Source organism: Neolamprologus brichardi, chromosome 7 (assembly GCF_056152115.1).
Source record: "Neolamprologus brichardi isolate AB-2024 chromosome 7, ASM5615211v1, whole genome shotgun sequence".
Taxonomy (NCBI): domain Eukaryota; kingdom Metazoa; phylum Chordata; class Actinopteri; order Cichliformes; family Cichlidae; genus Neolamprologus; species Neolamprologus brichardi.
The window spans coordinates 66,966,407-66,978,449 of record NC_142110.1 but is presented as its reverse complement, the minus strand read 5'-3'; the positions used below and the strand labels follow the sequence as shown (position 1 = coordinate 66,978,449).

Genomic DNA, 12,043 nt, shown 5'->3' with positions numbered 1-12,043 from the left:
TCTGAATTTAGCCTCACCCCTGAAAGGTGCCCTCACGCTCAGTATATGTTCCCACTTCCCACATTTAAATCTCCCCACCGGTCCTTTCATTTAGCCGTGCCAGGATACGCATACACACGGAGACAGAATATGGGCGTGGCTTCAGTGACCCCGTAGACAAGGGCGGACCCGTGATCCTTTAAAGCATCCCGGTCCGGCCAGGATGCTCTGCACAAGCCAGCAGCTTCACTTCGCAGTCATCCTCCACCCTCCATCCTCCAGCAGGTCTGTGCAGCTACAGTCGGCATGTCGAACTCGGACAGGGTTGTGTTAGCGCTCGGAGGAGCGGGAAAGGTGGGCTCCGGGATCGTTAAAGGACTGCTGGATAAAGGTAAGCTTCTCTGTAGCTCGAAGGACATTTGGCAGGGAAAATAAACTGAGTGAAATAGAAGAGGACGGTGAATTGTTAATGTGATAAATCTTTGGGACATCTATGCGTTTTTACGCGCAGGTGTCTTTCCCCTTGGCTTTTACGCGTGAGGATTTTTGTGCGGTATGGCCACTTTTAATAAAAACAATTATTACTTATTTATACTTTATACTTATTATTATTGTTTTATTGTGTCTGAATTGTTAGACAATTAAATAATGACCCGCCATAAGTGCACGCACCCGCGTGCGTAAAACTGCCGGTTCACTGTATTGGGGTTTCTATGCCACGCTCTACACCGACAGGTCCGCTTATCACATTTTTATGAGGGTAAAAATAAAATTGAGCGCGCAATGTGACAACTGATCTACCAAAAATCCCCTTCCACTCTCAAAAAACTAAACTGCAACACAAATGATCTAATATTGATAATAAAATGTTGGATTAATAATCATAGACGTGTCAAAAACAACAGGCTGTTCCCACTACTACTGTACAGGTTCCTTTAATCTTCCTTTAATCAAGACTTAGGGGGATTTACCAATATGACACAATGGAGTTCTCATAATAATGCTTCATTGTCAATAAAAGCATGTCCCATCAGGAAATCTTTGGAACAGTAAAGACAGAATAAACATTCCCAGGCAGTTGTGTGTGTGTGTCATTGTGTGTGTCATTGTACAGTTTGGCTTTGTCATATCTGGGATTGCTGTGTGGGTGGTTTTATCAGCACAGTCTCATAAAATCATATCTAAATTGATCTGAACTCCTATCATCATCATCTTAAACTAAATTACAGTTTATGGCGGGAGTTAAAAGAGCATAATTTCAGTTCAGCTTCATCCCTGTTTGGATTCTGTTGTGTTCTTAAAGCTGGAATCTGTTGTGGGCATTTACCGTTCTGTGCCTCCAGGAAGGAAGAAGCTGAGATGAGAGTTTATTGGTTGCATGCTCAAAGCTTCTTTGTTTGAACTGAGCAGTAAGTTATTGTCAACTTCCCGGTCAGATTTCACTTTCTGATGACCTTGACAGAAGCAGCACAACAACACAGGTTCACTCCATCCTACTGTCTCTGTGTGTTTGTGTGTCAAGGTTTTAAAGTTGCAGTGATCTCCAGGGACGGCAGCCGCCTGGAGAAACTCAGATCGTTTGTCTCTCCCAACACAAAGGATAACCTCACCACTATAGTGGGAAATGTGGGTAAGTCAGGTTACTCATCCTGCCCGTCTCTGCTCTGAGGATTGTTTGCGCTTGTCCGCAGCTCTTATCGCATAATTACTGATTCCTCCCCGGCAAACACTTTAAATACAAATCCAAACTGTGTTTAGTCAGAATGTGCAAAAGAGAGCCTGCAAAGTATGGGAGTGGCAACATACTGCACTAAATCTGTAGAAACCCTCACATGCAGGGAAATCTTTCTCAGGTGGATACAAGCACCATAACTGGCTCATTTACTCTTTTATTAGAAAGCCGGTTAGAGATCTGAAAATGAAGTTTTTATTTCCAACATGGTCACCAACTCTGATGAGAAAATCTCATTTTACCTTCATTCTTAGTATCAGGTTGTGTATGTGTATGAGCTATCTGTAGAAAATACTCAAAAACCTCTTTGCGCCATTTTTTAACAGTGAGCTCAGGAATAAGGGTGTAGAGGCAGTACTTATGTTTCAGCCACATCAGCTGAATGAACTCCAGGCACTCCTCATTACTAACTTTCTGTGGGGCCATAGGTGAGAGTTAGAGCTGATCATCGACTCATCAGAAGGTGGGTGGTTCAATCCTGGCTTTTCCAGTCTGCATGTTCAGCTTGGACTAAAGCCCAGATTGCCAAATTGGCACGTTCCCCTGGACTGTTTGCTCAGCAATGGAGGGCAGACAGCGTCTTGTGCAAGTTCACACTCCAGAAGTTAGAGTTCGGTTCATGCAGGTTAAAGCTGCATGAACCGAACTCATCATTTAGAAGTCTGAACTTTACAGGTAAAAAAGCAAAGCTTCAGGAACATTTACATAGTTGTTCATGTGCACTCTCAGGTATTTCCTATGACTCCAGTGTGACCCTTCAAATTTGTGCCAAGTGGAGCTGATGTTGTAAATTCTTATTTCAGACTCGGGTCGTCCAGCTTGCATGAAAATGTAAAAACGTCTGTACTCGTTCGCTCACACAGTCTCCAACTGCTCATAGAGCAGCAATGGTGCAAAGCCTGTGAGCTAGTTCAGGCAGGCAACCTCACCAACACGCCTGCCTCTCCTCACGTCCAACACCAAACACACCCTCTCTGTTTGGCGGCCAATTTAAGCTGCAGAATTTTCCATCTGAGCCTCTGACATGTCAGTGCTGCCCTGCTGGTTCGTCCCCTCGTATTTGTACTGAATAGAGATGCACGATACCACTTTTTTATGTCCGATACCGATATCATAAATTTGGATATCTGCCGATACCGATATGAATCCGATATAGTGTTTTTTAATCAATAAAACTGTTTTTTTAATATCTTGCTGCTTTTTGTATAAGTTCATACTCAAGTTTAAATAAACAACAACACTAAAGCTATTCTGTTATACCTGTATGTAAAAAATACACTGCACCCAAAATATTTCATAGTTCAGCAAAACTGATCAATCTAATAAACTTAAACCTGCTCCATCCTCCCTATTCTGGTGTTTTAAAGAGGACTTAGCAGAAATATTAAGCAACCTAACTAATAGGGTATAGTAGTCTAGCTTACTAGGGTATATTAGACTTAACAGTTACTATACACAGTAATGGACTTCTATATATTTTACATCAGATTAAAACTTTGGTTGTAAGATTCAGATAATTATTTATTAAAAGCTCAACATTTTAAATGAGAATAAGAAAGAAAAGTATGTCTTTGTGCCCCCTTTTCCCTGTTCATGCCCTATCGGCCCCCCTGGCTAAACTTTGCTAGATCCGCCCCTGCACAGTTACGTCAGCTGTAGAAAAGTATCCTGGTGTAGAAATAATATTAAATAAATTCTAACAACAGCTGATCAAGCTTAAACGTGCTGCTGTTGTTCAGCCGCTGGTTTCCTCTTTCTGGTGCAAAGTGAGACAAAAACAAAGAAGAGAGACGATCAGCTGATCATTGATCAGTTTATGATTGAAGTAGCAGCAAGAAGAGGCAGTCGCTCCATATATCTGTTGTTAAGCTTAACGTGGGAATGCTTTACAAACATTCAGAGATGAACTTACACACTTGCTTTACTTCTCTCTGGGAAAACTTCCTCGGAGATGAAATGCTGGTGAGGCTACAAATACACACAGCTGCATCACGTGACCACACTGCTCCGCTACGGTTATGAGTTACGCCGTGTCGCAAGTTTTGTGAGGTGCTTTTTTGATATTTAATGGATCGGATTACATTTTTTATTTCTCTCCGATATCCGATCCAGGAATTTACGTCAGTATCGGACCGATACCGATACGTAATATCGGATCGGTCCATCTCTAGTACTGAATAATCAGCTTAGAGACATGACACCACACTCTTAACTGTTCTGTTAGTAGAACAAATTGATCATTTCAAACTGCTGTAATTGCACAGTGTTAGTGTGTTAGTGAGGGGGGGGGATTAAACCCAACCGACCTCCTGTCTCAGAAGTCTGTGGGCTTGTATTCAAGTACAAATCCTCCACCGTACAATGTGATAAAGTTCCCATTTCTTCTGTCATCATTTGTCTGCATCTTAGCGACTGTCGCAGCAGATGGCCCCGCCCCTCCCTGAGCCTGGTTCTGCTGGAGGTTTCTTCCTGTTAAAAGGGAGTTTTTCCTTCCCACTGTCGCCAAAGTGCTGCTCATAGGGGGTCATATGATTGTTGGGTTTTTCTCTGTATCTATGAAGCGCCTTGAGGCGACTTTTGTTGTGATTTAGCGCTATATAAATAAAATTGAATTGAATTGTCTCAGAAATGATTTACTGACCTGATAACTGCTTGTTTGGGTTTAGCAAAAGACTGCACCTTGGGGTAACGAACATCAGCGACGTCCACCTCTGCCGTAACCTATCAAGTGTGCGTCCTGTGCAAAAAGGAACGTTAATGTGATTTGTTATTTTCAGATTTAGTCAAATTATTGTTTTCAGCTGCTGATTTATTAGGTGGAGGTGCCACTAAGCTTACAGTATCCAGTATGGAAAGGGCTTACACCCCATAAACACACCAAACATTATTAAGAAAACGTCAGTGATAGTTGAGATGACATCACAGAAGCAGGTGAGGGAGGTGTTTATCTTCTACTGCGATGTACAATCAGAGTCTTGTTATTCCCCAGTAGGGCTGAAGTTCTATATCGATGCCGATCTCAGTGACTCATTAGAGAAAACACGTTTGCCTGTCCTCTCCTGAAGTCCAGCGTCTCTGTGTTCAGGCTCAGAGGAGGAAGCCGAGCAGGCGAAGCAGGCCCTGCTGAAGGAGGTGGGCAAAGTCACCGACATAGTTTCCTCTCTGGGCTTCAGCTGGTGGCAGGGAGGACCCCCACACACCCAGTCCCTCAAAGATCTACACTGGGTCAGTACACACACTTTCCAATATACTTATTTCATTTCTTCTGCCTCACTTTAAACTCATGCAGCATGTAAACACTTACATTGGGGTGCTGTGATGTTTTCTTTCCTGTGAAATCTGCAGGTGATTGAGACGTTGCTTTTCAGCACATTTGTGTCATGGAAGGCCTTCTACCCGCTGGTGAGGGACGACTCCAACTGCACCTATACGTTCATCACAGGTGAGGCATCGCAGACAGCACCCTCCGTCGCCACGACGTCGATGTATTGCTGATGTCGCCTATGTCTCCTCTCCTGTAGCGACGACGTGTGTTTGCTCAGTGGGATGAGGCGGTCCGTGTGTGGCGCAGTGCTACGTTGCCTTTGTTCTACTTCTCTCTAGTAGTACTGAGGTAGCATCTGGCAGACCTCAGGGCGACGTTGCTGAGCTCTGCTTCACCGATGCTTCTCCTCTCTCTCCGTGACTTTGCTCAGAAGTGATTGGGTAGCATGGAGACTGTTTGGGCGCGTGGTTAGTGGTAGCTGGATGGTAGCATTACCATCTTTGGAACGATAGATTCAGATTCAAATGTACCAAAAGGATCAGACAAGTTTTCTCTCTTTATTCTCTCCGTCCACTTGGGGTCAGCAAAACAGCTGCCGTGTTATTTTACTCACTGCATGTTCTCCCACTCTGACGGACTCGCTGCGTCCGTGGGTGTGCCCTGCCTCTCGTGCAGGGTCACCTGCGATAGCTGCTCGCCTTGCATTCCTGGTGTGTTTATGTAGCGTTTTGCTGCTTTGCCACAGGAGGAGCAGGAGAGAAGCTGCTGATGCCTGGTACAGGCTTCCTCACAGTGGGCGCTGCCAGCACCCTGGCTTTCTGCCACGTCCTCCGTGAGGAGTACCCCGAGGTGCCCTGCAAACTCAACCAGGTGAGATATTAATGGGATTGCACAGCAGGGCTGTCGGCTAACATGACTCATGACCCTTTAGACTTGACCAAAAGAAGTCAGCTTGCAGCTCAATTCACACGCCTGGCTCCACAATCATCTACGTATGTAATTCTCTCTGCTTTCTCGTGTTCACACGCACAGCCCTGAATTTCTTTGGCGTTTGCTCACTCAGGGGAAATCTGTAACACTGACACCACTTTACCACCCATGCAGATTCAGTTCTTCCTCGGTGCCTTTGTGAGAACCAGCTCACATTTCAACACATCCACATTACATAACCTTACTCTGTAATCGTGCATGACAGAAGTTAATCAGGCATTTTATCTAAATAGTGCACGTGCATATTTCTGCCTTTGTGCAAACATGCATATTTAGTCAGGAATATGCAAAAATAGAAAAACAACTTTGATGAAATCAGCCCTTATTAATCAAAACTTTACCTGATCTCCTGCATAAGATCAGAGAAGTTGATCTGACGCCTGGCAAACTAGATGAACTGCTCGTCTCTACCTCCAACCTGATGCATCAGATGTTTTCGTACATCTCAGAAATCGCCTTTGGAAACTGTTGAGAGTAGTTGTGAGATGATTGGATGAGCCATTTCACAGCTAAAACTTGATCTTACTACCAGTGCTTCCTCACAGGACGCTGATTAATCTCCCCACAGCTTTAACTCAGAGGTTGAAACCTGTTTTATGAGGACAGGAGGAACCAAAGCTCGAAGCACAAACCCCGACATAAGTAGACGACCTGCTCTACATCCTGCAGTCATCCCTCTCTTGCATTCAGCCCCTCTCCTCTTCTCTTCTGACAGGTGAAGATTAACACAGGTGTAGCCACTCCTGATCACATGGCGCCCGGCTTCCTCAATCATCTGGACCTGGGCGAGGCTGTTGCTGCCCTGATCGAAAGACGAAACACCGCCCACAACGTTTTCACCATCAACTGCCCTGCAGACTTAAAGAGCGTCCTTCTGGAGAGGAACCTTTAGACCCCACCTTCCTCCAGCCTCACCTGGACAGGATCGCACTGCTTCTTCTCCTGCACTCTCCAGAAATAGTCTCCTTTGATTTCCTGTCACACAACTCTGAAACCCATCCATGCTAGGCGTCGCATATTTTCCTGCCTGTTCTCACATCGTTAGCAAGTTTTCTCTCAGCATGTGCTTTTTATGGGATATGTAAGAAAACCAACGCCTTCTTCCTATTATCTGTTTCTGTGCGTTGTTACATAGTCTGTTCTGCCATCAACAGAAGATGTGACACACAGCTCCTTCTGCTAAATATTTTTGGTATAAGTAGACGTCTTAAGGCCAAATAATCAGACAGAGCAGGTAAATAATGACTTCACATTGATAACGACTGTGGCCAAGTTAGCCAAGATCCCAACAACTGGTCCAAAATGTAAATATATCTACAGACAGAGACTGTACTGAGTGGAAGTTTTGACCACTACGCTAGCTCTACAGCAGCATGCAGGTGGCTGTTACTACCAACAAAGCCCCAATGTCCAAACATGCAAATAGCGCAAGACAAAAATCTTCTTTGTCTTCAGCGAGGTCGCCGGGCCTCAAAGAAGCACTAAATGTAACTGTGTTTCCATGGCAACACCTCCCGGTCCAGTTAAAAAGCTGAAGAGAACAAACTCTCACACTTCAGCTGTGGATTACGGAGCCCCGCAGGGGACATGGGGAAAAAAAATTAAGACGGACTTTTGCGAGATCTCGCAAAACTAACTCGGAATCTCGCAAAAGTTTTGCGAGATCTCGCAAAACAAACTCCGGATCTCGCAAAATGTTTGCGAGATCTCGCAAATGTTTTAGCCGCATTCTTCGGACGCTGGCTCGAAGCTGACCGGGAGGTCGAGGCACGATGTGCCGGGAAAGCGGTGTTCCTCCCGGCTGTAGTAGGTCTCGACCTCCCGTTAGCTTTGAGCTAACGGGAAGAATGCGGTGAGATCCCGAGTTTGTTTTGCGAGATCTCGCAAAAGGTTTGCGAGATCCCGAGTTTGTTCTTGCAAAAGTCCGTCTTAATTTTTTTTTCTCCCATGTCCCCTGCGGGGCTCCGTAGTGGATGTATCTTGACAGACTTTAGGAGTTCAGTATGGTTGAAATGTATCATCCACGACTAAAGAGAACGTGTTGCTACATGATCCCAGTGGTGGCGTTAAAAGTTTACCATCGCTGCATCCACTTCCTCCCTCTCGCTTCTCTGAGAGCTTCAGTGTTTCACTTCACTCTGCGAAGTTTCTGGATTTGTTTTAAAGGCGTGAGAGAAAGTTACATCACGTCTTTTTGCCACCTCTGTAAATCCTTTCAGAAGCTTTTAGATCATCGAGGAGACGCTTTGTTTGCAGCATGCTTTAAATGAGCAAGTTCATACAACATGTCAGACTGTTGGTTTTGGAAAGCTCAGATACAGTCAGATGATCCAGCCGGCGCTTTGATCCAAGTATAGCAGCTAAACTGGATGAAAATTGCGACATTTGCCTGGTTACAGATTCAGCAGCTTGAGCAATTTCAGCCTCTTCGTAGTGCAAAAATGCAAAAATAACGTTTTACAAACACAAATAAACAAGATATAGACAATACTGCTGACCCTGTGTACTTTATTTCAGGTGTATCACTGCTCAGAGGTGTGGCGTTCCCTAGAAAACTTCCTCAGCACTGGTTAGCATTGTGGCTTGTAGGATGTTCTGCTTATCCAAACTCTCCGGTTCACCCCATAGTCCAAAGACATGTACGGCACGTTTTAGTTATTGTAAACTGCTGTAGGTGTGACCTGTGGTTGCCTCTTACTCACTGTTAGTCATTATATGGAGCTCAGGGTGTACCCACCTCCTGTCCAGTGTCAGCTGGGATAGGTGAAAGCCTCCCATGAACCATAGAAGACCTGAACAGACTTCTTGGGAATATCATGAATAGTTTCTGACACTTTCTGTTGGTTACAATTGGTATTTTCTTTGAACCCTGACTTGGGTGAAATCAGTAAAGTAAGTAAAACAAACCAGTTTAAGCCTGGGGTTGGACTCATCAACGATGATGAGTTTAGACCTCGGAGGTTTAAGGCAGCATTTTTCACATTTGTCCACCATGAGCAGTGAGATGGTACGGAGCCCCGCAGGGGACATGGGAGAAAAAAAATTAAGACGGACTTTTGCGAGATCTCGCAAAACTAACTCGGGATCTCGCAAAAGTTTTGCGAGATCTTGCAAAACAAACTCGGGATCTCGCAAAAGTTTTAGCCGCATTCTTTCCACTAGCTCGAAGCTAACGGGAGGTCGAGACCTACTACAGCCGGGAGGAGCACCGTTTTCCCGGCACATCGTGCCTCGACCTCCCGGTCGGCATCGAGCCAGCGTCCGAAGAATGCGGGTAAAACGTTTGCGAGATCTCGCAAAAGTTTTGCGAGATCCCGAGTTTGTTTTGCGAGATCTCGCAAAAGTCCGTCTTAATTTTTTTTTCTCCCATGTCCCCTGCGGGGCTCCATAAGATGGCGTCACACCCATCTGGTTTATTCGTTTTAACTGGCTCGACATCACAAATGTTTGTGTCCAAAAACCTCTCATTTAGATTTATCAGTGCAAAACTTAAAAAACAAAAGTAACTTCCTGTGTCCAGTGTCTTTCTTATTCTCTCCTCTTACTCTTAACTCTCATCTAATTGTCAACACCGTTAACAAAACTGCCAGAGACAAAAAAAAATGAGAGGAAAATAATATTTTTTCATTTTAATTTACAGACACAGAATATCAACCAAAAGTTTTGTTCATGTCACTCAGTTCAATAAAGAAAACCTGTCTTAGTACTTGTTGGAAAAACCATTGTTGGCAAGCGCAGTGTTTGTTTCTTGTAGTGGGGGCAGGTCGGTACACATCTCAGGAGGGAGTTTGGTGCTTTACAGAAACTCTAAATCCTTCAGGTTTCTTGGCCGCTGCTTGGCGACTCAACCTTTCAGCTTCTTCCACAGATTTGTGAAAGGATAGAGGTCCGGAGACGGGTTAGTCCACTCCATGACCCTAATGTGCTTCATGCCAGAACACCCATCCATGACCATCTTCAGTGTCCTGGCTGAGGGATGGAGGTGGTGGTGGGAAGGTGGGAATGGAAGATTCTGTGCAAAGGTGTGCTTTCTACATCTAACAAGTTGAGATCAGGAGAATCAGATTTCCACACGAACGCACTCTGTGGGAGCCAGAACCGTGGCATGATCTGAAAGCATGAAAACCTTTACGTAATGTGCTTTTCAGCATTTTGGGTCAATATTCTGCGTCCGTCCATTAAAATGAAACTAGCATAACATTTAGAGACAGTTCATGCCTTTTGTAAGTGAGCAAACTGAAGTATGCAAATACTTCAAAGCATTTGAGTTGATGTTAGGGTGGGGCGGCCTGGACATATTTACATCAGGCCTAGCGTGACTCTCTGTCCCGTTCACAAGCACCAGCTCGACCCCCTGTGGCCCCTTTATCTGCCAGCCATTATTGCAGACAGTGTGTCCCTTAAATAAACAGCGGATTGCGAGAGGGCATTGTTGTCTTGTATGTCGTCACGCAGACGTGCTCGAGAATGTAAACTTCTCATGCAAACAGGTTTTTTCCAAGGATAACTGGAACTGGAAAGTGAGAGTAGGGTAGTAGTAGCCTCTGGAGGGGGCGGGGAGCCAGTGCGCCACAGTTTTTGTTATGAACTTATCGGCTGACGGCCCAATTAGGCCAAATTATAATTAAGCAAAGGCAAACTCATTGGCCCCATCTCCTCTTCTAGCTCCCTGCTTTTCTTTCCCTTCTGAAAAGGACAAAAACGGTCAAATACGTCCGCACAAACGGCCACGTTTGCTCTGCCGGCGATTCACGTCAATCTAATAGAAGAAGAAAACTGGCTTTTGTTTTAGGGGGACGAGGGGCCACAGTCTGGACTGAGGAGCGGGCAGAATGGAAATGTGGGGGTAAAGATTAGATGAGGAAATTTAACGAAGGAGATATTTCAGCGGTGGAGCTGAACCACTTTTAGTGGCAATTATTTGGTTCGTGATGAGACCTGTTGCTTAAGTTCACTCAGGTTTGGGGACATTAATCTATACACAGCATCTCAGTCAGGTCAGGTCAGGTCTGGAATCTCTGCAGCACTTACAGAGGAGTTCATGGTCCACAACTCATCATCCACCCACCAACGTTCTTATTCAATTCAATTCAATTCAATTCAATTCAATTTTATTTATATAGCGCCAAATCACAACAAAAGTCGCCTCAAGGCGCTTCATAGATACAGAGAAAACCCAACAATCATATGACCCCCTATGAGCAGCACTTTGGCGACAGTGGGAAGGAAAAACTCCCTTTTAACAGGAAGAAACCTCCAGCAGAACCAGGCTCAGGGAGGGGCGGGGCCATCTGCTGTGATTGGTTGGGGTGAGAGAAGGAAGACAGGATAAAGACATGCTGTGGAAGAGAGACAGAGATTAATAACAGATATGATTCAATGCAGAGAGGTCTGTTAACACATAGTGAGTGAGAAAGGTGACTGGAAAGGAAAAACTCAATGCATCATGGGAATCCCCCGGCAGCCTACGTCTATTGCAGCATAACTAAGGGAGGATTCAGGGTCACCTGGTCCAGCCCTAACTATATGCTTTAGCAAAAAGGAAAGTTTGAAGCCTAATCTTAAAAGTAGAGATAGTGTCTGTCTCCTGAATCCAAACTGGAAGCTGGTTCCACAGAAGAGGGGCCTGAAAACTGAAGGCTCTGCCTCCCATTCTACTTTTAAATACTCTAGGAACAACAAGTAGGCCTGCAGAGCGAGAGCGAAGTGCTCTAATAGGGTGATATGGTACTACAAGGTCATTAAGATAAGATGGGGCCTGATTATTTAAGACCTTGTATGTGAGGAGCAGGATTTTGAATTCTGGATTTAACAGGAAGCCAAAACAGGATCCTCTTATCCTCGAGTCAAGTCGGAAACAGTCTTCCTTCTGAAGGGCACATGAAATCACAGCCCATCCAACCCGTTCATGGTCAGAGGATGTGCTATAAACCAGAACACGCCACAGTATTTGCAGGGATTTTTGTTTTTTGGCTGTGGTACTAAGTGAAAGGGCGGTGGTTCAATCCCCGGTTCCTGTTGTAAACACCGTCACCGATGAATCCCCGAGAGCGTGTGGTGTAGAAGCACTTCAGGCA

The 12,043-nt window shown here is 44.9% G+C and overlaps 1 protein-coding gene across 1 annotated transcript; it reads left to right on the top strand.

The window, feature by feature from the left end:
• Positions 1–100: 100 nt before the first annotated feature.
• LOC118455224 (peroxisomal trans-2-enoyl-CoA reductase) lies at positions 101–8,456 on the top strand. Its single transcript, XM_087844199.1, has 6 exons — positions 101–370; positions 1,502–1,609; positions 4,797–4,936; positions 5,057–5,153; positions 5,722–5,846; positions 6,682–8,456. The coding sequence occupies exons 1-6, from the start codon at positions 286–288 to the stop codon at positions 6,856–6,858; spliced, it is 732 nt and encodes a 243-aa protein (XP_087700325.1). The 5' UTR covers positions 101–285; the 3' UTR covers positions 6,859–8,456.
• The last annotated feature ends 3,587 nt before the right edge of the window (positions 8,457–12,043 follow it).

Excerpts from the sequence above, each read along its gene's own strand:
- LOC118455224 (XM_087844199.1), top strand. The coding sequence starts at position 286 with ATGTCGAACTCGGACAGGGTTGTGTTAGCGCTCGGAGGAGCGGGAAAG. Across the intron at positions 1,610-4,796 it reads CACTATAGTGGGAAATGTGG|GCTCAGAGGAGGAAGCCGAG; the intron begins GTAAGTCAGGTT and ends CTCTGTGTTCAG. Across the intron at positions 5,154-5,721 it reads CACCTATACGTTCATCACAG|GAGGAGCAGGAGAGAAGCTG; the intron begins GTGAGGCATCGC and ends GCTTTGCCACAG.